The sequence below is a fragment of the Furipterus horrens genome, unplaced genomic scaffold (assembly GCF_987537825.1).
Source record: "Furipterus horrens unplaced genomic scaffold, mFurHor1.1.pri manual_scaffold_6, whole genome shotgun sequence".
In the NCBI taxonomy this organism is placed as follows: Eukaryota; Metazoa; Chordata; class Mammalia; order Chiroptera; family Furipteridae; genus Furipterus; species Furipterus horrens.
Window position 1 is genome coordinate 96,620,986 of NW_028327176.1, and position 25,593 is coordinate 96,646,578.

General features: G+C 43.2%; 1 protein-coding gene and 1 pseudogene across 1 annotated transcript in view; both read right to left on the reverse strand.

Moving 5' to 3' along the window:
- Positions 1-2,547: 2,547 nt before the first annotated feature.
- Positions 2,548-5,323, reverse strand: LOC150007047 (mitogen-activated protein kinase kinase kinase 3 pseudogene; annotated as a pseudogene).
- Positions 5,324-14,227: 8,904 nt separating this feature from the next.
- The window catches only part of ZNF318 (zinc finger protein 318), a 30,945-nt gene continuing 19,579 nt past the window's right edge, over positions 14,228-25,593 (reverse strand). The window contains exons 7-10 of the mRNA XM_090282458.1: positions 20,710-20,913; positions 20,155-20,254; positions 18,895-19,013; positions 14,228-18,630 (exon numbers count right to left, since the gene is read on the reverse strand). Coding sequence (XP_090138584.1) covers positions 15,295-18,630; positions 18,895-19,013; positions 20,155-20,254; positions 20,710-20,913 — 3,759 coding nt within the window. The 3' untranslated portion in view covers positions 14,228-15,294. The remainder of the gene's footprint in view (positions 18,631-18,894; positions 19,014-20,154; positions 20,255-20,709; positions 20,914-25,593) is intronic.

Genomic DNA, 25,593 nt, shown 5'->3' on the forward strand with positions numbered 1-25,593 from the left:
AATTTCACTCATATGTGAAATCTAGTGAACAAAATAAACTAACAAAATGAATTCATAGAGAACAGACTGACAGTTGTCAGAGGAGAGGGGAGTTATGGGGCTGGGTGAAAAAAATGAAGGGATTAAGCAAACAACAACAATGAACCAAACCTACAGACACAGACAACAGCATGGTGGTTTCCAGACAGGAAGGGACGTGGAGGAAATAGAAGAGACTTATAGAGGGGATAAATGGTGATGGAAGGAGACTTGACTTGGCATGGTGAACACATAATACAACATACAGATGCTATATTGTAGAATTATATATCTGAAACCTATATAATTTTATTAAGCAATGTCACCCCAATAAATTAAATTTAAAAAACAATGAAATAGAATTAAAGTACAGAAATAAATCCATACATCTATGGCCAATTGATTTCCAACAAGGGTACTAAGTTCACTCCATGGGGAAAAGACAGTCTCTTCAAAAAGTGGTTCTGGAACAATGGATATCCACATGCAAAAGAATGCAGTTGGACCCCTACCTCATACTATATACAAAAATTAACTAAAAATGAATAAACAACCTCAACATAAGAGCTAAAACTATTAAACTCTTAGAAGAAAATATAGGGGTAACTCTTCATGACCTTGGATTTGGTAATGGATTCTTAGATATTTCACCAAAACCACAAAAAATAAAAAAGATAAATTGAACTTCATCAAAATTAAGATCTTTTGTGGATCGAAGAACAGTATCAAAAAAGTGAAAATATGACCTATCTTGAGAGAAAATATTTGTAAATCATATATCTGATAAAGGTGTGTGTGCATGAGTGCATGTAGTCTGTCCATAAAGTATCCAGCCATGTAATATGAAAAAGAGACATTTATTAATTAATTATTTATTTATTTATAAATGATCCCTTTTATTTTAAGTAATGCGCGACACTGGCCTGGCTTTGCTCTGCAAGCCCTCCGTCAAGATATAGTCAGATAACTATGGTTGCAGGTTCTTCTGCACAATCCACAATTCAGATACAGACACAGAGCTGAAGTGGGTGGGAGGGGCAGGAGGGTGGCAGGGGGACAGACTGTCCCCAGTGTTGGCCTCTGCTGGGTTGGCCAAGGCTGACATACCCCACAGAATGATGAGCAAATGGCATATGACCCTTTCCACAGCAACCCTGGGGCTGCTAGGAGGCTGCCCTTCAGAACCTCTGGGCCCAGGCCATTCTAAGCCCACAACTTGTCATCTGGATTTAATAACAAATAAAATTAAGCAACAACTTGGTCCTGAGGATGCTGAGCCAGCAAGTCCACAGTTTTTGGCACAAAAAAAAATCAGGGCCCTATTTTATTTTGGAGTGCAGGATTTGTTGGCTAGTTTGCGAATTTGTTCTTAAAAACACATTCCCTGTGAGGTAAGACCCTGGGCGGGGGTGGTGGGGGAATGGGGGCTCTGTGAGAGCCTGAACCTGGGACACAGAGTCGTCTCATCTTGTCAGCTCCGACACTGCGCACACTGCTTCCTGTTGGGAAATGGGGGCAGGACAGGGCTGTGGGCCCAAGAAGAGTGGTGGAGCCATCAGGATGGGGTTGTGGGGAGGCCGAGCTGCCAATGGGCAGCTTTGGTCGAGAGGAGGGGCCTGGTCCCCACCCTAGGAAAGGCCAAGGTGGAGGCAGGAGCACATGCTCGCTGTCTTAGGGCTGGGCTAGGGGTGCCTGACAGAGACCCCGGGGAGGGGGGGATGGAAATGGGCCCAGGCCCAGTTGGCACGGTGCAACACATTCCTGCAAAACCTGCTTTCATTTTTTTTCTCTCTTGAGGTGTCCATCACCTGTAACAGTCTAGAAGTGATATATATAGAAACCATCAAATATGATCTGAGATATAAATTAACAAGTACAAGGCCTCACATTACATGATGTGAAAAGGCTAAAAACAGCGATAGAAACTACATTCATAGAAGTGCATCGTCAACATACAACGAAGGCTTTGGCTTGTTCTGTTGCCCGTGGGGAAGTGGGCATGGCTGGCAATGAGCTGCCTGGTGCTAATTCCCAGCTCCCTGGAGATGCCCGTCTCTGGGCACTGGCTTTTTCTTTTCCTTTAATGACAACTCCCAAAGAAACTGGGTGTTGAGAGGGAGGAGCTCTAGCAATAGGCACATTTTGGAGGGGAGGGGCCGGAAGAAAGGAGCAGTGCCCAGGCTGAGGTAAATAAGGCCAACTCTAAGCTGCTTGGGAGATACTGGCTCCCAGACCCCTGCTGCCATTCCTCCCCCCCGGGGAGGACCAAGAAGAGCAGAGGCTGAAACCTCATGGGGACGGGCAAGGCTGGCCGAGGAGGAACAGAGCTGGCGGCCTCGGACACGGCCGGCGGCGTCACAGGGGCTCTCCCTTTCACCAGTCGAGAGGCTCTGGCCCAGCAGGGTCACGCTCTCAAGACAGCCTCACGGAGCTCCCCTGGGCAGGCCGAGCAGCCTGCGCAGGGCAGGGTGGCCGGCAGGATCAGAGGCGCTCAGCCTGCCATCGGTCTTCCTGTCTGACACAGTGGGGGTGCAGATGCCAGGCCAGGAGCACAAAGGCCAATGCCATCGGCTCTCTCCAATCCAGCCTAAGGCCCGAGCCCACGGCAGGGGTACTCAGAGCCCAGAGGGCACACAGTCTCCAGTTCAGAAACTGGGTACAGCATTAAGAGTGACTCCAATTTGTAAAACAGATACAGTTGCATTGACAAAACTGCTCCCTCAGTGGGGCAGTTCCACATCTCAGGCCCCTGCTTGGGCAGGCAGGGTCACAGGGGCAGGCAGGATGGGCTCCTCCTCCCCTGAATAAGGCAGCATAACATTTGCTTCATTAATCTTTGGTAAGGACAGGGGCTGGCAAAGCTGACCTGGGGGCTCGAGGGAGAGTGCAGCCCAGGCCTCTGCCTTCCACTGGCTGCAGGCTGCTGGGCCTTACCTCGGGCCTGGGTGGCCCATCCAGCCCAGAGAAGCCCTGGTAATCTCCAGACATGGGGAGGAGAAACAAAGCAACACTCGGAATGAAAGTAACACTATTTCGACCTTTGTGTCCATCTTGTGCCCCCGACCCTCTGGGCTCTGGTGCTGACTAGAGTGTCAGGACCCAGCCCCGAGGGCAGGGCCTGCAGTGCCTCACACACTGTTCCTAGGCCCTTACCCTCCACGCTGAGCTCACGAGGCTGAAGCTCTCAGGTCTGGCAGGCTGGGGGCTTCCGGTCCTCGAGGCTGCAGCTGCCCCACCCTGGTTCTGAGCCCCAGAGGCGGAAGGGGCACAAACGCTGGCTGGACTGTAGCTCCATGGTCCACAGCCTTGTCTGGGAGAAGCAGCAACTCTGCTGAGCCCCGCAGCAGCCGGGCGGCCGGCAGCAGTGTGGCCGGGAGAGCTCAGTACAAGCTGTGCAAAGTGGTGTGTGAGCAGCTCCTCGGCCGAAGGTCTCTGGCGGGCCTCCACAAAAATGCGCCTCAGGAAGTCCCGGCCATGCTCAGAGATGTGGGAGGGCAGCTGAGGATTGGTGGGCTGCGTGGCAATCTTGAAAATGGCGGCCATACTCTGCCCAAGGTGGTTTCTCTGTCAACATCTCTACCACAGTGCAGCCCAGGCTCCACACATCTGCCTTTCTTCCGTAGCCTTTGCCACTGATCACCTCCAGGCTCATCCAGTAGGGTGTGCCGGTGACAGAACGCATACCCGGGCCTGACATGCAGATGGTCTGCAGGCGTTTGCTGGCCCCGAAGTCCCCCAGCTTCACATTCCCAGCAGAGTCTTGGAGGATATTGGCTCCCTTGATGTCCCTGTGAACGATCATGTTGCTATGCAGGTAAGACATGCCTTCCAGGATCTGTCGGGTGTATTTTCGGGTCACACTCTCTGTCAGAGCTCCATAGGCCTTCAACTGGTCTTTCACTGAGCCCCCCGGCATGTACTCCATGAAGATGGTCAGAGTCCTCTCAGCGCGGTCCCGCAGACAGCCATAGTACTGCACAATGCGCTCGTGCTGCAAGTTCTTCAGCAATTGGATCTCACACTCCAGAGCACTCACCTCCTTGCTTGTCTCAGGACTGTCTGGGTCAAATTGGACCTGCTTGGAAGCAAGTTCGCGTCCTGTGTCCACATCATAACACAAATAGACCCTGCCGAAGGCACCCTGGCCCAGGAGCTTCCCCCGGCGCCAATTGATGGGGGCACTAGGAGACTTGGTCGGTACATTCCTCTCCTGCACAGAGAGGGCATTCTCGCTGTCTGCACTCCACAGGTGGCCTCGGGGGTCCAGATATTGCACCGCCAGACCCATGTTCTCGCCGTTTGTGCTCAGGGAGCGGCTGGAGGGCACCAGGGTGAACAGGTTACCTTGATGACGTCGTATTTGGGGAAATGTTCTTCTACCATCGTTGTAGTCCTTGTGGTGCACAGAAACGTGGTAGCGCCGGGGGTAGGTACCACCTTTGACCCCTTTGTCATAGAGCTGAGTCTCCCGATCTGAGAACTCCTGTCTGTTTTCTGGGAAGCTCTGGGCTCGGGACATTCGAGATTTCCAGAAGGATGGACTGTCTGCAGACCTGTCCAAGGACTGGCAGCTTCCCGACAAGGAATTTTCAGCACTGTCCAAGGGATCCAACATACATTGCTCGCTGGTCTCTGGAATGAACTCCCCCTCACTGTTGATGCTGGTGTAGGAACCCTGCCGGGCAATGCGCTGCTGCCGTTCAGGCACATAGCCAGGGGGAGGTGAGCTCTGGCCAGGGTTCTGGGAGCTGACAGAGAGGTGCCTGCTTCTGGGCTCGGGGGGCTGGTAGATGGTATTTACATCTCCTGCAGACTGGGAAGTTTTGATCCGCACCTGCCTGGACACTCCAGAGTGGGGAGAGGAACTGGTATGGTTTCTGTCTTGGGACAGTAGCAATATCCTAAGGCTTTTCATGCTTGAGCTTCTATCCAAAATGTCAATTGCTTTATCAAGATCATCTTGGTTCTTCAGCAGGATGGAGAGCTCGTTGTTCATGTAATGTAGATTGAGAGGCTGCCCAAACACTGTTGTCACCTTGTGCTCCACATCTTCATACCGCACAGGCCGGCTGAAGGCTATAATTCGCCTCTCCCCGTTGTGCTCAAACTTGATTCTGACGTCACTCTGCCTATTTGGGTGACCCGTGTCTTTGTTCTTCATGGTCTCATATCCAGGCACCCGGGGACGTCAGCTCATCTGGAGTGCCACCAGATCCTTCATGATCGAGTTCAATGCCTCTTGTTCATCCATGGTGGCGATGGCGGCAGCGGCTGCTCGGGCCCGAGTGTCACCTCTGAAGTCGGGGCTGCATGCCGGGGGCCCAGGCGGCCGGACGTCAGCGGGCCTGGCTCTGCGCGGGGGGCGCGGGCTGCGCTCGGGCCCCCTGCCCCCTCCCCAGGCTCCGGCCCCAGCTCCGGCCGCGGCCGGGCACTGTGGCATGGGCAGGGTGGCCCGCTACATCCCCGGCACTCCTCGGCTCGGCCCAGCCTGGCCTCGGCTGCGCCGCTCGGCCCTCGCGCCAGCCAGTCCCTCAGTCCCGCAGTTCCTCCGTCGGGCCACCAAGAGACATTTATTAAAGAAGATGGAGATATAAGAAACATTATACATAAGACAATGATGCCTCAGTCCCCTTCAAAGGCACCTTGGGACATCACACAGTTCTCCCAATCGCCAACAGCTGCCCTATCGTATTTTCCTGAATCTCATCAATGGTCTGAAATCTCTTCCCTTTCAAAGGTGATTTTAGTTCTGGGAAAAGCCAAAAGTCACAGGGTGCCAAATCTGGGCTGTAGGCAGGCTGAGTCACCTGGGTGATTTGATGTTTCGCAAAAAAAAAAAAAAAAAAAAACTCTGCACGAGACATAATGCATGAGTGGAGCGCTGTTGTGATGAAGCTGCCAATCACCGGTTGTCCACAGCTGCAACCTTCTGAATCATCTAAATAGTTTCCACGAAGGAATGTTCAAGCTTAATGCAAAATTTGATGCAGATTTGTTGCTCTGCTCACTCAGTTATTTTGAATGTGATGGCCACACAGTACACATGCTCATTCAACAGTGTCTACCGCCCCCACTGACTAGTGCAATGAAATTGTCACTGTTCACACATGTGCATTACAGTTCACTCTCCTTGGCTGCCAGGTTACACTGATGTCACACAAACTGTTCTGGTTACGTTAACAATGGCTGGACTTTTTCCAGACAGACCTCATATATAAAAAATCCTTATAATTCTACAACAAAAAGACAAACAATTCAGTTTAAAAATGGGCAAAGGACTTCACTAGATGTTTCTCCAAAGAAGAGATATAGATGACCACAAGCACATGAAAAGATGCTCAATATCATTAGTTATCAGGGAAATATAAAGCAAAACCACAATGAAATACTGGGATAGCTACAGAATATTTTAAAAAGTAAGTATTATGAATGTAGAGAGATTGGAACAATTATACATTGGTGGAAAAGATAAAAAAATGATTCAGTTGCTGTGAAAAACACAAGTCCTCAAAAAATTAAACATAGAATAACTATATGATACATCAATTCCACTCCTAAGAATATACCAAAAAGAAATTTTAAAAGATACTCAAACAAATACTTACACATGAATACTCATAGCAGTACTATCGACAATAGCCAAAAGGTGAAAACAACTCAATGTCCATCAACAAGTGAATGGATGAGAAAATTGTGGTATATACATACAATGGAATATTATTCAGCCATAAAAAGTAATGAAATACTGATACATGCTACATCAATGAACCTTAAAAACATTATGCTAAGTGAAAGAAGCCAGACAGACAAGGTCACACATTACATGACTCCATTTATATGAAATATCCAGAAGATATATGGATCTGTAAATCCATAGAAACAGAAAGCAGACTGGTGAGTGTCAGGGGGTATATAGGATGGTAGTAATGGGAACTAACTGCTTAATGGACACAGGGTTTTATTTTGGGGTGATGAAAATGTTTTGGAACTAGACAAAGGTAGCACAACATTGTGAATACACTATATGCCACTGAATTGTTAAGTTTAATGTGGTTAATTTTATGTTAGCTGAATTTCATCTCCATCAAAAAGCAAAACTAACACTTGCAGTAGCAATCAGAATACTAATTACATTTTGGGAAAGTAGTGACTGGTAGAGGACATGAGAGGGAGCTTCAGGGGGTGTTGGTCATATTCTATTTTTTGAGTTGGGTATTGATTACCCAGGTGTGTTTGCTTTGTGAAAATTATTGAGTTTAACACTTATGATATGTGTGCTTTTGTTTTTTATATGCATCTTATACTTTGATATAAAATTTTATTCAAAAAAAGTTAAGTTACTATATGACCTAGTATAAACCTAAGAGAACTGAAAAACATATGTCCATGTGAATACTTGTACACAGATGTTCATAGCAGCATTACTAATAATCACCCAAAAGTGGAAATAATTCAAGTCTCCATCAACTAATGGATAAACAAATGTGATATATATCCATACAGTGGAATATTATTCAACTATAAAATATAATGAAGAACTGATACATGGTATCACATGGATGAACCTTAAAAACATTGTTAAGTGAAAGAAATCAGTTACAAAAGACCACATATTGTATGACTCCATTTAAATGAATTGTCCAGAACAGGTACATCCATAGAGACAGAAAGAAGATTGGTGATTGCCAGTGGCTTTAGGGTAAGGGATAATTGGGAGTATCTGTGTTTTTTTGTTTAACGTGGTGATGGAAATGTTCTGGAATCAGATAGTGGTGATGGTTGCACAATCTTGAAGATATTAAAAATAAATTACACTTTAAAATGGGGAATCTTATATAAAATAGTTATATTAATTGTATTTAAAAATATTTTATTATTTTTTAATAAGATTTTATTTCTTCATTTTTAGAGAGAGGGGAAAAAAAGGGAGAGAAACATCAACGTGTGGTTGTCTCTTGTGTGCCTCCAACCAGGAACCTGGCCTACAACCCAGGCATGTGCCCTGACTGGGAATTGAACCAGTGACCCTTTGGTTCACAGGTCAGCACTCAATCCACTGAGCCACACCAGCCAGGGTTATTTTTTTATTTTCAGAGAGAGGGGAAAGGAAGGAGAAAGAGAGGGAGAGAAACATCAATGTGTGAGAAAAACACAGATTGGTTGCCTCTCGCACACCCCCAACCAGGGACCTGGCCTGTAACCCAGGCATGTGCCCTGACTGCGAATTGACTTGGCAGTTTTTCTGGTCCACAGTCTAACGCTCAATCCACTGAGCCACATCAACCAGGACAGTATTTTAAATATTTCATGATTCAAAATATATGTGAACTCTAACATAAAAGAAGCCCGAAGGGAAAAAAAAATTCTAACAGATGTTCCCTTTCCCCTTGCCCATCCCCCAGATCAGCACATCTTGGAGGTAGACTTCAGACACTACTGGAGAATGGAGACCTAAGTAGCAAACCAGGGCTGGTTAGTAGGTGAGTTACAGTTAGGAATGAAAGCTGTGACCAATACCCTTGACTGCCCCTGAGCAGAGGGGTGTGGTAGCTAATTAGAAACAGGTCTTGGGCTGGAGCAAGGGAGAGAAAGTGGTGGTGACAAATTGTTGGCAGCCCTGGCACCAGGCTACTTTCCATTGCTTCACCTATAGGGTCATGCCTTAGGAATGCGTAGTCAACTCATATAAGCTCAGCAGCAAGAGGCCCTGAGATACTTCTTACCCCTTACTTATTTTTAGTGATGGCTTTGGTTGTACATTTTAAAATATTTGTAGTGTCATGAGTATTCCCAAAAGTTACCCAAACCATAGATTTATTTGGGTAGTAAACTAGACTTCCAAGACACTGAAAGTGCCTGGATTTCCATATCAGGAACAAAACTCAGCTATTATTTTTAAGGGTATATCTGGAGCAAGGGAAGCTCAGATTTAAATGAATCTAGAGTTTAAGGGACTTAAAGCTCAGCTAAAATTTATCTGGTTCTGGATCTCATCCTCACTGTGTTCCTAAGCCTACAGTCACATAACACAAAAGAAGCACCTGCTGACAATTTAGATGGACAGAGTAAGGTGTTTCCTTGGTATTTTGAAACAATGCCTGCCCGCTTCTGTGTACCAGATGTTTCAATATACATAGGGGAGGTAGTAAGACAAAATGAAAACTGGTTAACAGCTGTCCTGAAGTCTGAAATCCCAGGATTGTTCAAACAACCCCTTTGTGACTGTCTCCCATTTGTGGAACCGCTCCTCCAAGGACAGACCCACTTTTTACCTTGGTTCTTGTATGGACCAGCAAGAAAAGCTGAAATCAAGATGTGAGATGTTCTACTTGCTGGAACATTTGGATCAAGAGCCCGGGAGGCATGAGAAGATCTGAACTCCACAGCTTTCACATAAGTATAATATTATGGCATAAAATGAGTGATGGTAGTTAGGAGATAATTTGAGATGAAGAGTGGCAAATTAAAAATATATTCCTTCTATGCCTGTCTTCATCTTGCTCCTCCTCTACTAATACAAAGGTATAAACATATATACATATTTGCTCACCCAACTCAACATTTATGGGCAGCTAAAATGACAGGGCCTTCTCTACAACCCATGCCTGCTCCAGCAGCCATACCCACCTTCTGGAAGTCAGACCCTAGAGGTGATTGACCAGTGGCCTCAAGGGCACTCATTTCTGTGGTATCTGTGGTTTCTATCCCTGCCTCCTTGCGGGCAGGGATGTCTTCTGTAGTCCTTCCTTCTGGAAATCTAAAGACTTCCGCAATTGCTCCTGAAAAGAAAGGACAGGTAGGTGAGAGTCAGTAAATGTCATCATTATTCTTATGTAGGTAGGCTATAGGAGGGCTGGATAGAATTTTAGCATGGGCAAAGTATCAGAGAAATGAAAGAAAAATACCTCAATATGGTTGACTTTTATTTCTTTGCTCTCTCTATATTCTCTACCATTAAGTAATTCTGACTCCATTTTTACCCTGCTCATTCACTTCTGTTACATATGCTCATTTCCCTTTTCTACAAAACTCTTTTCTTGCCTGATCCTCTACAAGTAAAAGGATCAAAATCCACTAAAGCTTTCAATCAATGCATATGGGTTATCTTGTCTTTTTGCATGCAACAAAGACTTTGTGTACCTCCATTAAAGTAAGCTTTGTGAAGGCAGGTATCTTCTATGTAATTTAATGTCAAAGTACTTATACAGCATAAAAGGAAATGCATAACCAGCTCAACAGATGTAGGAGCAAGAGAAAGGGAACAGAAGAGAGGAAGAAAAAAGAATGGTTTTCTTCAAGAGTGGAGATTCTTGAAAAATGTATGTTGCCAGCCTTAATGGGAGTAGAGAAATTTAGGGAGCCTTGAGGGAAAAGCAGCAAGGCCTATTTGTAATGACAGAAAACTGACGAGATGAATGAAGCCAGGAATGCACTGAGTGGGAGACACACACCAGAAAGAATTTTTTAAAATACATTAAAGTATATAGAAAGAAAAAGAAAAACCTGGCCTATAATTCCACAGCACCAGATAATTCTGATATAAAACATATATTTTATATATGCATGTACATATTTTGTATATAAAATATTTGTATTTTATATAAAATGCACTTTCATGGTCAGAATGTTTGAAACAAAGATATAAAATAAAAAGTGAAAGCATCCTTCTTCTCTCTTCCAAAGACAACCTTTTTTGGTTAATTTTTTTTGTTCCCTTCCAGAAATAAAACTGGCAGCTTGATGTAGTTTTGATGAGGTGACATGAAGCTGCTGGGCCATGAAGGGTTGAATTACTCCTTCAGACAAATCGGAGGTATTTGGGGTTTGACCAACTGACTTCAACATGCCTATAAAATCTGGCTGGAAGGAGAAAGGGAGCCATCTGAAAATCAGGGTTCCCCAAAACCTTTCATTGCTAAATTTAAGGTCGGTTTACCCGCATTACCCATCCTCAGTTTTTCTTCTAGGAGCTTCAGGGCCACTGTGTCCCTTTTCTAGCCTGGCACCACTATTGCAGAATGCTGTTGAAATGAAGAGGCCACGGGCAGTCTTGATATGCACTTACTGTTATAGACAGTGCTTTGTATACAGAGATCCAGAACAGAAGCAAGAGGACAGTTGGCTCCTGGAGTGCTAAACACCCAGGATATACAATCAGCAATTTACAATTTTTACAATGTTATAAATTGCTAAGTATTAATAAACAGTTAATTAAAAAGTTACTGTTACCACATTGATTTTTTTAACAAATTTTTATTGAGCACTCTTTTTGTGCCAGGCAACTGTGCATTGTAAACACAAAGATGAAAAAACAGTAAGCAATGACAGACTATCCTTCTTTGGAGAGTTTATAATGTACTTGAGGGGAAGGAAGGGAGGCATATATTAATCAAAGAAACATGTAAATGTAAAATAAAACCATATTTAAGTGCCACAATGAAAATATACATGGCTTTAAAAAAAACTGATTCTAGAGGGAGAGAAAGAAACATCAATGTGAGAGAGAAACACTGACTGGTTGCCTTCATAAGCGCCCCAACAGGAGATCAAACCCGCAACCCAGATATGTGCCCTGACTGGGAATCAAACCCACAACTTTTTGGTGTACAAGACAATACTCCAGCAAACTAAGCCACCTGGCCATGGTCTTTTAAAAATGTATGAGGGTTAAGGGCAAATCAGGATAGTGTTTTTTTTTTTTTTAAGGGTAAAAGATTTTCATTGTAACTTCAACTGCTTGGCTTATCAATGAATATTATTATTGTATACATAACTTTGTGTTTAAAATTATATAAACACTGTTGCAAAATTAAACTCTAAATACAGAAATGTACTCAAAATTCTACAGTTTTCATTTATCTGTTTTCTCACAAAATTGTTAATAAATGAAGATCTGGCTTATTAGAATCTCATCCTGGGCTTGGTAGGTAAGCTTTGTTAAGATGAGAACCAAGGTTTAGGGATATATTTAAAAATCCCCACCTTGCTTCCTTTATACACCATCTCCTCTCTGAAATCATCTCTACCCCACTTAAAAAAAAATACACTTAAGATCCCTCCCCAAACACATACACACCTCTCACCATTCTCCTAAGACCCTGAACCTGACATCTGATAAATGGGCATATATTTTCATGCTTTGCTGCCAAAATGTTAGCTTTTTGACTTAAAAAGAATTTTTAAAAATCCTCACCTCAGGACATTTTTTCCATTGCTCTCAGAGAGGTAGGGAGAAACACTGATGTGAGAGAGAAACAGCGATTGGTTGCCTTCTCGTATGCACCCCAACTGGGGATCAAACCTACAACCTGGGCACATGCCCTGAGAATCTAACCCATGACCCTTCAGTCTATGGGACAATGCTCCAACCGAGCCACACCAACCAGAGCTAAATTTTTAAGAGATAGAATGGCATGGGGTAAATTGGGACTACTTAATAGAAAGGTTATGAAGAGTATTGTGTGTCCTGAAGCTAACTGTGGAGGAAAACAGCTTATAAAAGCAAGAGGTCACCATTCACAAAGCAAAGGGAAATCTTTAGGGGGTTATTCAGATGTTTGCCCAAATTTAAACTTAATTACTCATCAATTGTTCTCACAGTTGAGAGAATTCAACAAAAACTGTTTCGGATGTTTGCAGAAATTTAAAAGTTATATACCATAAGCCACATATCAAGATTAGGGCCTTTGCCTTGGTCTAAGGTAAAAATTTATTCAGTACCATGACAGCACTGAACAAAAATAGACCCTACCTCTAGAAGCAAGCAACTGTGTTATAATTCTACCCTTTCACAAAGCTTCTCTAGATGGGTTCCAAAATTAGATCCCACTGATTAGAAGACAGCAACAAACACTCCCTGCCCAGACCACAGAATCCTAAAAGCTCTCCCTCTGCTGGATCAAGACAGATATGAAGAATGCTCTTGCTTCAGCTCTTTCAAGGCACATTATTCTAGAAAACCCTTGAAAACAGTAGATGCCTTTGGCATAAAAGCTTCAAGTTATCAAGAGAGCACCAGAAGAGTTCTCAAAGTACTCCAGCCCCAGCTACCTGAATTAGTTCTGCCCTTCCTAAACTTTGACTCTCTTTCCTTCCCAAGTGGTCTCCTCAAAATCTGGAAAAAAAATCTGAATCCAAGATGAAGTGAGGATAGGAGCAAGATCTGGATAGAATTAACACCACCCCAAATCCTTCCCAAAACCTACCCATCTCTCCACAAAGGGACTGGTGGAGCTTAGTGAACAGGCCTGAAAATCACTAACAAACGGCATTTTATTTCCTCTGAATTATCTAGAACGGGGAATTTTCTGGAAAAAAAAAATATCTCTCTGAAGCTTACCTGGGTTTACGTTTTTCTAAAGGGCACCTTCTGAATCAGTCTGGTTTCCACGCCATAAATGTGCATTGAGCTCAGGCTACAGCCTAAAAAGCAACCCTAGACAACAACTCAGGAAGGCCTGAACCTGCACACATTTGGTGCTGAAATGGAGATAATGACCTTCATCTTAAACAAGGGAAAAAAGGGAAAAAAATCCCTGTGGCACAGTGAGGTGAAGCAAGGCAAACTAACTCTCCCAGATCTGTGCCCTTTCCGCATGATGACGAGGCCAGGACAACTTGTAAATAAGCATTAGTCAAGGTCCTAGAAAAATAGCCTCCCCAAACTGAACATAGGAATTCTGCAGCTCTGCACACAAGAAACAGGAAGAAAAAGAATTCTTAGGGAAAAAGATCGACAACTTCACATTTTTGAGCAGCTGGAGAAGGGGGGGCTTTGGGGAGATCAAGACTCTGAAGCCTCTGTTGAGACAGTTTACGGACTGCTGACAACAGATGTCAGGAGGAAACTGGAAAAGAGATTAGAACACTTGAGGATCAAGCTCCCTGATTCCCAAGAGCACTCTCAGCAAGAACATGAGTGTTCTTGGGGAAGCTCAGTTCTCAGAGGAGCACAGGGAGAGTCAACATCAGGGTACATAAAAAGCTTCATATAGGAAGATGCCAAAACTAAACCACTGTTCTCTATTTACTACCCATATGGACAGCACTGGGGCATAGATTATAACCTAACAATTTGATATGAAGGAAGTAACCCCACCCAAAACAATTGAAGGGGTACAGACAATAGGGCAGTGGGCGGGGGGGTCATTGCTTTAGTTTTCCTGTGAGGGTCAAATGTATGTGGTTTCAAAACAAAAATCCAGAAACATGAGATTAATGCATTTATTCCAAGTAATTAACACATTAAAAATAAAGTTAAACTTGTCCAAGCCAACTCAAATTCTTTAATCGTTTCAACAAAATGTACAACCCAAAATATCACACTATGGTGGAAATAACTTGGGAAAGGAAGAGGTAGAGGAAGGAATACATATGGGTTGTGGAACAGAGAATAAATCCAATCCCAGAACAAGTTTCAGATCTTTTCCTCTTCAATGTCTGCTAAGTAATTTAACCGCATCACAATACAATGAACAAAAGCCATTTCGAAAATAAAAGTGACTCAAAAAAGTGTATCTGCTCCTGACACTGAGCTATGTAAACCTTACTGAGTTGTCTTCCAAAAGTGAGCCTGCTAAGATTTTCTTCCATGTTTACTGAGGCCATTTCCAAACACGTTTGTGGGTTAGCAGGACCATTTCAAGCAAAAGCAACAGAAAGAGGCAAGTATGGGGGGTTGACATGCCACAAGAAAATAAACAGTAAACAAAAGAGCTACTCACACTGCATTTCAAACAATGTTAAGGCAGGCCCATCCAAATGGAAACCTAAGAGATGAACAATCCTTCCTCCATCAGTTTTCCATTTCTGCAGGCTTTCTGGTTTCTCCCAAAGACCCATCAAGCTGCCCAGAAAATCAGGTGGGGATACAATACAGCAACTGGAGAAGTCAGCTCTCTGTCTTCCTCCTCCCCAATGTTACAGAAATGGGAGAGTCAAAGGCAAAATACAATCAAAGCACACTATGTGGTAAGCCAGATAGACATCTGATTTTAATGACAAAGTAGGAGAAAATAAATTGGCAAAAAAATAACAAAATACTTTTTTTTACAGATATGTATAGAAATTATGATTGATTTGTCTAATAGCTTAAGGAGAAAGGAAAAAAGGAAAGGAGGTAAATTTTTTAGCTTCCATGAACACCTGCTGTAAGATGCCGACTGCATCTCATGGTGTTAGTTCCAGATTACATGGCCAAATAGTCCTGGATCATCTGGGCACCCAATTTCTAGAAGCCAACTTGATTTATCCACAAGTAGCTCTGAATATGTATTCTCAGTCGTGAACACTGGGTTCTGTGTGGTCCTGGATGGCATCAACTGCAGCTTCTTGTGCAGGCATTTCCTGAGGGACAATATTGCCTCGAACTACCTGCTCCCTTGCAAGGGACTCTGGAGCCAAAGATTTTACCAAAATAGAAGGGTTGTCATTGTCCTCATTTACTTGAGGAATTGCTACCTCTGTGATGGATGCATTCACTATTTCTAGCTGTAGTGGTCCCATCTCCAAGGAACTGCACTCAGGAAGGTCACCTGACATAGAGAGATGAGAACATAACTTCTCTTTTTGAACTCCAGATGTCCGTGTGACAAAGTCAACAAGGTCTGGAAGGCAAGGAGATGGCCCAAGGCCTGCAGGGTTAATTGTTTCTGATTCCACAAGTGAATCTTGTTTCTCTAATTGTAAAGTTTCTTCTACTTCCTCAGGCATCATTCCTCCTGCTAACAGGTCAAGGGCCTGGTGTGTTCCCTCTAGGCTCCCCAAGCCAAGGTCAACATTTTCTATAGGAAGTCCAGTTTTCAAAATGTTAGGAGTGATCCTCCCACTTCTGGGATTAGATGTGTTTTGCTCACCCTCTGCTCCAAAGTTAAGCACCTGGGTTTTGGGAGAGTCTAATGGAAACTCAGAAAAGGATGGGATTGGTTCAAAGCCAGTGGGAGTAGAATTACATCCTACAGGTGACATAGAATTTTCTTCACACATTTTCTGACACAGGGCAATTTGGGATTTGTGTGCTGGGTCTACCTGAGTATTGCAGAAATCAACACCCATATCCCCCAGGTTGCCTAGGGCAGCAAGCTCTTCTACTTTCAAGTCTGTAACTTCAAAGTCTCTTAAGGCCTTGCTTTCCATTGTCACTGTTAATTCTGGATCACCATCTTGTAGCTCCAAAGCTTCTGCTTCAGGTTTCTCTGGGCTCTCCCAGTTTTCTGGCTTCTTGTTCTCTTCCCAAAGAGCCAGTTCACAGGACAATTTACCCTGAAAGGCTTTTGGTCTTTCTCTCTTGAGTTTGAGGCTTCTGTACCTTGAGGCTCTGGAAGCTGATTCTGTAGCGAAATTTTCTAGGCAGTCCTCTCTACCGGCTGAAACTCCTTGCTCCTGTGCACTACCTGTTAAACATGTATCTGATTTGGCTGGGGACTGAAGCAGTAATTCTGGGGCAGACATATTCACAGCTGTGTCTTGTGAGTTCTGGAGTGAAGACCTAGTTTCTGGTGGATATAAGTCTATTTTTGCCTTTGTGGAAGAGACAGCCTGTGCACTCAGTTCAATCACTTTACTTTGAGTTTCACTTCCTGTCATCAATTTATCGGACTGTTCAGTCTTTTTGTCAGTCATTCGCAACTTGGGCTGTTCTTTTTTCCCCTCACACATGTATCTATTCCTATGGTTCAAATTAGAATCCTCTATGTTATTGGGCCCAATATTGATATCTGTTGCCTTTCCTATCATCCTCTCAGAGAGCTTTGCTCCTCTTTTTTTCAGTCCAGTATTTTTCTCCATCTCACTCTGTCCACAATCCTTAGACTGGTGGAGCTCTTGGCTTTCCTCATTCTTGTTACCAGGTTCCATAAGGCGGGTTTCTACCAACTTTTGAGATTCCATGGTATTACAGTGTATACCTGGCAGCTGAGGGGCTGGCCCTACACCTGGTGGCCCTGGCTCTCCAAAGTCAAGCTCAATTTTTCCCTCTGGAGATAAAACCCTTTTAGTGTCACTCTGGAAGGAGCTGGAAGTCCACAAAGCCAAAGTGTCTGTCTTTGGAGTAACAGTTTCATAAGGCTTGGTTTGGCACAACCTTGTCAGAGGCTGTAGGAAGCCACAGCTGCTGCCTCTGTTTTTTGAGTCTACATGTTCTACAACTGACCATTTTCCTAGGGACACCAGAGTTTTTGCAATGGGTTTTTTAGGGTTTCCGACTGAAGGAGTAGAAGGAGGGGAAACCAAACTTCTATCTGGAGGGAACTCCTCTTGGGATACACTGCTGTTCAAAGAAGTGGAAAAGGTATCTGAACTTTCGGCTCTAGAGAGGTTGCTATTTTCCCCATTGGCCAACAGACCACCACTCAGTTTAGTTTCAGAGGCCCCCTTTCCACCACTACTATAGAATATGTCATATAGGTCCTTAGCATTGGCTGTGGCTAAGCATGAATTTCGCTTTTCCAATTTTTTGGCTTGTTCACTGAACACACTTGAGAGGGGAGGTGGTGGACGCACTAACACAGAGAACAGGGTCTGGTCCCGGTCACTCTCACTCACCCCAGGAGCTGTCTCATCAGAAGGAATGGCAGTTGGCTGTGCTGAGGCCATAATGGCTACCGGCAACACTGGATTCAAAATGTTAGGACCCAGGAAGCAAGGGCTTAGAGTGTGAGATACAGTTGGATTTGATTTTACTGGAGCCAAGACAGCCTTTGCTTGAGCAGGAGAAGGGGTAGCTGTAGCTGGATGAGGTATAACTGGGGGTGGTGGGGGTGGGGGTGGAGGAGGTGGTGGAAGAGGTAGGAGCATTTGTTCAGGTATATGGGATGGCTCATTCTTTTCAGCCAGCACCATTTTTTCCTCTGGAGACCCTTTTAGAATCACCTCTTCTCCTCCAAATGCTTTGGAGATTATGTCAGGTGGCAAGAGGAGATCAGATGAAGACTCCTTAACCACTGGCAGAGGCTTAGCAGTGGTTCCAGAGGACTTGATGGATAGAAAGGTGTTAAGAGGAGCTGGCTTGCTGACTGTGGTTGACCCTGACTTACGGAGCACAGTGGATGGGATAGGCAGGTTGGGTCGAATCTTAGTCTGGGTTGAAGTTGTCACAACAGGCATCCAAGGGCTAGTATGTGCAACAACAGTTTTCCCAGAGAGCTTGATTTTGATGGGCTTTGCCTTCCCAGCTTCAGCTTTGACATCCTCTTTGTCCTTACTGCTTTCTATAATCTCTTCCTTGGGAATACTGTGGACCACTGAACTTTTTTCCTCCTCTTTTTCTGGCTTCTTCCAGCTGAATTTCCCAAAAGAGGAAGATGCTGGTGATTCTTTCTTTACTTCTTCTTTTAATTGGAGTTTGATGCCACCCTTCCTCTTGTTTTCAGCCTTTTCAGGGGAGTTCCCAGACTCAGAGGGTTGATTCTCTAATTCCTCAGAGACCTTCTCATCTTCCTTTACTTCTTGCACGATCTTTGCCTTTTTGTCTTTCTTCTCTTCCTTTGGTTTCTCAGTAAGTTTGCGCTTTAGCTCATTCTGACGTCGCCGTTCTGTCTCCAGGACCACAGCCAAGCCAGCTTGGCGATCCAGATTCCGCCGCTCCTCATACAATGGGTTTTCAACCACATATTTCTGGAAAGAGAAAAGATAAAGGCTCAACAACTGGCCAAAATACTGTAAGAGAAAAAATATCAGCCCCACTAACCCCTAGAGGTCATTTTCCTCAAGGATATAGATGGTTCTATCAGGTCAGCATCTCTCACTAGGATAGAGAACTTACTATGATTATATGGGATTTGAAGTGTTAATGCTTTTCCTGGCTCTCAACTTGTTTGACAAAATCGAAAGGATTACTGCAGAAAGCAGGGAACTCCACAAGCTACTATAAAGACCAACCTTGTATTTCTCATTGTGTTGGTGACCCTTCACATGTTGCTCTCCAGAAATTGGATCCCCCAAAAATTCTTCACAGAGCTGGCAGTAATATCCATTGATGGGAATCAGAAACTCAGAGCCTGGAAGAAGTGGAAGAAGGTCAAGAAAGTAAGTTATTTCTACTGAGGATGACAGCAACCAAAAGAAATCCCACTTCCCCTTTGCAATAAAATGGTTACTGGTATAGAGGACCTTACCCATTTTTGAGTCGGAAGTAGCATATAGATGAATTCCAATGGCACAGTCTTCTCAACTTAAAGCCTGAACTCAGGACCTCTATGCCTTCTACCTCTTGGGAACACTAACTTGTATATTCAGGAGTTTCCTGTGCTAGATTCATTTCTGTTGTCAGTTCTCCCCAAACTCCATCTAGCCCTAAGTATTTCAGAAGATTTAAAAACTATAATCCCAAATTGTTAGCCTAGTACCATCTGTATGAGGATCTCTCATTTTGATATATATATATTTTTAATTAACTTATTTTTTAACAAGGTTACTTTATTTTTTATTTTATTTATCTGTTTTTAGGGAGGGGAAAGGATAAAGAGAGGGAGAGAAACATCAATGTGAGGTAGCCTCTCATTCGCGCCCCCAACTGGGGACCTGATGTGCAACCTAGTCATGTGCCCTGACTGGGAATCGAACCAGCGACACTTGGTTCACAGGCCGAGGCTCAATTCACTGAGCCATAGCAGCCAGGTCTCATGTTGATATTAACGACTCGGGAATCATCTATCTTCTTCGCATCTAAAGGACATAGCAGCACTGACTACTTATGAATGTAAGAAATTGAGGAGTTTAAAGACAAAGAAACTTCCTTCTTCTCAATTTACCCCCTTAATAACAACTATTCAAAAATATTTCATAGTTGAAAAGGCAGTTAAATTACTGCACCCCTTATTGTTTCTTTTTACCTGGATATCAAATAAGTAAGATTTTAGTGCATAAGCCATTGACAAAGAAAATTATATTTTAAAGTGGTATACATGTGTTTAATATCTGTTAGATTTTTGGTCATATGGGTAGAGATAATTCTTGTGTTATACAGCTTGTATTTTTTCAAGACCTAGTACTGTTTTGCATGTAGAAGGCATTTTTAGAGCTTTGTCAAGACAAGTATTTATGTCTCACCCTATGCTGCTTCCTAGCACCTTAGTCCAGGGATACCTCCTCCTTGGCTGACTATAAGGAAACCATAAAAAAATCAGGGCGAAAACATACCTTTTGCAGGAACAGTTATCTTGTCAGTGCGCTTTACATAATCTTGCTTGGTCTCACTCTGGGTCTTTGAAGTCCAAGGTCTGTTGTAGGGATCCAATGTCTATTTGCAAGAGGCAGAGGTGCTCACACAACAGCACTAAAAACTCAATGCCCCAGTTTTCTTTTCTCCCTACACACCAGAAGGACCAGAAGCCCCCAGCTCCCCACCCCCACCCGCTCTGCCAACTGTTTAAATGGAAATCACCTGTGGAAAAGGTAAACACAAGTTAGAGCAAGTACCAGCAATGGATAAAATAAAACAAATAATCAGGTACTCAAGGAATCAAAAGAGGCTGAAGCCTCACTTACACTTGTCATGGTGTTTAGTTACAGGCAGGTCCCCTGGACTGAGCCCTGGGGATGGTGACTCCTTTGCTGGTATCTCTTGGCTCTTCATATTGGGGCTCCTGCCCATATGAGAATGTTTCATTTGCCAGCTTTGTAATGCAGATGGGGGTATAGAAGTTTGAGGGGAAGCAGGGTGAGAGTAGAAATAACAGAGGGCAGGGTACCTACCTGTGTGTGCTTCTTATTGTGCATATGGGTGAAGAAGTCAAACATGGTCCCACAGATGGTATTGCAGTCCTTGCACCAGTGATTGCCAGCATCATAATACTCATAGACAGCAATGGGCTGATCAGATTGCTTTGTGTCTGGCTGGGGACTCTCTGCAGGCTTGGGGCTCTTAGTAGAATAATTCTCATTGTTTACCTTTGAGTCCTACAAGGGGAAAAACCTGCACTTAGGGGGAATGCAAGGCAGTATAGATCTGTCTTCTCAGAAAAAGCAAGTAGCCTATCACAAATATAGAAATAGGCCTGTATGATCACATTTCGTCCCTAAAGTTGCGTAAACTCGGGAAAACCCTACAAGAAATCTGTGTCTATGGCTTAAATAGAACTACTTAGACTCCACAGTGCTTTTTCCTCATGGAGAATAAATCACAGTGGCAATATATTTGCCTATATATCCTAAAATATCTAGAAGAATACTCAAGATTATTGAAATGCTGGCTGCCTCTGGGGAGGGAAAGTAGAGAACTGTATACCCTTTGGTAGATGTTGAAAGTGCTACTATGCAATTAAATACAACAGTTAGACTTAAAAATCATAATGACAACTATGGAGGGAAGAAAAAACAAATGGAAAAGGTCATTGAGAGGTTACGCAAATGCAGAGAACAGATCACAGTGAACTCACTTATCACAGATGCATAATGGTATAAAATACTGCAGAGTAGGGCTGATGATGTAGTCGCAAAGCAGACAGTAGTCTATGTGGGATGACTTAGAGGAATCTGGGTAAAATATTTCTAACTGCCTAAAATACCACCATTGGTATTTTATTATTTTTTTAAAAGATTTTATTTATTTATTTATTTATTTAGAGGGGAACGGAAGGAGAAAGAGAGGAAGAGAAACATTCACGTATGCAAGAAACACTGATTGGTTGCCTATCCCATGCCCCCAGTTGGGGACCTGGCCCGAAGCCCAGGCATGTGCCCCAACCAGGAACCAAACTGGCAACCCTTTGGTTCTCAGGCCAGTGCTCAATCCAATGAGCCACAACAGCCAGGGCACCACTGGTATTTTATACCACCAATTTAACACCTCTGAGTTAACATGAATTCTCTTTTAAAACATATCAACTTCCAAACATTAAGTTATCAATAGTAAGTACTTTAATATTAACTCATTTGTCAGCAAGCTGGGAAAAAAACACTTAGGAAATAAGAATTTTGGTTAATGTTGGGGAATAAGGAACAGAAAAAAGATAATTTTAGAACACAGAGTGGGTAAGCAGACAAGATCAGGGAACTGGGCACCTGTAATATTGACTGGTGGGAAAACGAAGACAGGATAGAGAAAGAGCAACAATCAGCACTTCAAAAATAATCCTTCCCTGCTAGAGTCTAATTTATCAGTCACTAAGGAGAACACACCCAGCAGGTGAGGGACAGGCATATGCATTCATTGCTGGTGAGTATTATTAATTGGCACCACCCTTCTGGAAAATAATCTAGAAATACATATTACATATCTCAAAATTCTTTATATTCTTTGACCCAGCAATTTTATTCCTTGACATTTATGCTAAGGAAATTATTATGTTAAACAATGGGTGAGTTGATTGATTAAATAAATTTTGGTATCTATACAACAAAAAGAACAAGATCATTCAAAATGTTATTAGAGAAGTCTATTTATTGACATTGAAAGATGTTCATTATCTACTGTGAAAAGTATGTAAGAAAATACATTTGAATAATCAATAAAAATATGTGAATAAGGCCCTGGCTGGTGTGGCTCAGTGGATTGAGCACTGGCCTATAAACCGAAGGGTCACTGGTTTGGTTCCTGGTTGGGGCACATGCCTGGGCTGCAGGCCAGGTTCCTGGCTGGCGGCGTTTGAGAAACAACTGACTCATGTCTCTCTCACACACCAGTGTTTCTCTCCCTCTCTTTCCCCCTCCCTTCCCTTCTCTCTGAAAATAAATAAATAAAATCATTTTTAAAAAAAAAAGGATATATGAATAGGCATAGAATATCAAATGTTACCCTATACAAAAGAATTTCCCTAACTACTCTATATTCTTTACCGTTTTCTTTTTTTAGGCACTTATTACCTAACCTGAACTTGTTTATTTATTGTCTGTCTTCTATTTGATGAGAAGAAGGAACAAGAACCTAGTCTATACAGTTTCCCGCTATACTTCCCATATCTAAAACAGTGCCTGGCATTTTCTTACAGATCTACACATATTTGTTAAGTATTTGGAATAACATATACCAATGTATTAACAGATGTCTCTAGGTGAATGAAATTAAGAAAATGTGTTTATTTTTATGAAATGAATAGAAAACCAAAAATCAAATATGAATTTTAAAGAGAGGCAAAGAAAGAAGAAATACCAGAGGAACTATATGCACAACCAATGGGCATGGACTAAGGGGGAACGGACAACTGGAGGGAGGGATGTCACTGGGTGGAGGGGAACAAAGAGAAAAGAAATTGGGACAACTGTAACAGCATAATCAATAAAGCATATTAAAAAAAAAAAAAGAAATACCAAGAATAGGTAGAAAAGAGAAGTTACAGACACAATATTCCTTACAGCTGAAATGAAAACTAAATTGCAACACATCCCTATTAGCTTCAGAGAACATGAAGACTCAGTCAAATAAAGATGACAGGTTATCATGGGGTTGGTATATAAACAGATCCCCAAACAATGTATAACTCAACTACAAAGGGTCAGAACTTTCAAGCTCTTCTCCCATTAAAGGCCCTAACTCGAATTCTGGCCAAGGTGGAGGCCTATATAGATACACTGCATCTCCCTCCACAACTAAGAAGGAATACAACTACCTCAAAACTGGAGACAACCAGAAGTTCCAGAAAATCAAGCTGTATGTATGGAAGTCCAACAAACAAAGATATAAAGAAGAAATACTCATCCAGACAGGTAGGAGGGGCGGGGCCAGGTGGAGAAGAAGCAGTGTGGCAGCAGTGGCAGGCTGGCAGAAAGCACAGTCACACATTAAAAATAGTAGGGAGGGATAGCTGGGGAGTGCTCCCAGCACCAGACCAGACCACACAGCTCACGGTTACATCTTCAGGAAAAATAAAGTCACATTGCTTCTGAGTATGAAAACCAGCGGGGGTTGGGGCAGAGGAAGAAACTGCTGGTCTCTCAGTAGAGTCCGCTTGTTTAGAGGACCCCACGGTCCTAAAACATCCGCAGACCCACCCACTCTGGGAACGATGGCCAGGGCAAGAGCTAGAGGGGTGCCAGTCCCATACGGAAGTGGGAGAAGTGCCTGGAAAAGGGACGAGTGCTGAGCAAGCAGCATTGTTCCCTCTCAGATCCCTCCCCCAAATACAACACCACAACATGGTGAAATGTGTTTCCCTGTGCAGACAAATCCCTAAGGCTCCCCCCCTTACAATGTAACAGGTGCTACAGTTCTACCTAAGACACACAGGCAAACACAGGAGCCTGTCAAGTTGAGGAGACAGAGAAGTATGGCCCAAAAAAGGAAACGGATCAAGGTTCCAGCGGGAGAACTAAGCGATGACGAGATAGCCAACCTAATAAATGTAGAGTTCAAAACACTGGTGATAAAGATGCTCACAGGCTTGACAGATATGCTTCAGTATGGCAAACGTATAAGGGAAGAAGTGAAGGCTATGCTAAGTGAAACATAGGAAAATCCACACAAAACCAACAGTGAAGGGAAGGAAACTGGGGTTTAAATCAATGATTTGGAACATAAAGAAGAAAAAGGCATTCAAACAGTACAGAATGAGGAAACAAGAATTTTTTAAAATGAGGAGAGGCTCAGGAACCTCTGGGACAACTTTAAATGTGCCAACATCCGAATCAGAGGGGTACCAGGAGAAGAGGAAGAGCAAGAAATTGAAGGATTGTGTGAAACAATAATGAAAGGAAACTTCCCAAATTTGGCAAAGGAAATAGACATACAAGTCCAGGAAGCACAGAGTCCCAAACCAAGTTAGACCCAAAGAGGACCACACCGAGACACAACATAATTAAAATGTCAAAGGTTAAAGATACAGAGAGAATCTTAAAAGCAGCAAGAGAAAAGCAGAGTTACCTACAAAGGGGTGCCTATAAGACAATCAGCTGATTTCTCAAAAGAAACTTTGCAGGCAAGAAGGGCCTGGCAGGAAGTATTCAAAATGATGAAAAGCAAGAACCTACAACCAAGATTACTCTATCCAGCAAAGCTATCATTTAGAATGGAAGGGAAGGTAAAGTGCTTCCCAGACAAGCTAAAGCTAAAGGAGTTCATCATCACCAAGCTATTATTATATGAAATGTTAAAGGGACTTATTTAAGAAAAAGATCAAAACTAGGAACATTAAAATGACAACAAACTCATAACTATCAACAACTGAATTTAAAAAATAAAAACAAAAACAAACTAAGCAAACAACCACAATAGGAACAGAATCACAGGTACGAGGATCACTTGGAGGGTTATCAGCTGGGAGGGGGAAGGGGAAGGAATAGTGCAGGGACTGAGAAGCATAATTGGCTGGTACAAAATAGACAGGGGGAAGTTAAGAATAATATAGGAAAGGGTGAAGCCAAAGAACTTATATGCACAACCCATGGATATGAACTAAGTGGGGTGGGATTACTAGAGGGAAGGGGGTTACTGGGCAGAGGGGAGCAAAGGGAAAAGAAATTGGAAAAACTGTAATAGCATCATCAATAAAATATACTTACAAAGAATAAAAAAAGGTCCTAACTCAATAACCCTGGTATAAAAGAGTACAGTCTTACCTGATTGAGAAAGAGATCTCTCCCATAAAGACATGGAATAATTAGAGTTTGGTTGATAGAGAATACAGAATATCCTTTTCTCTATCA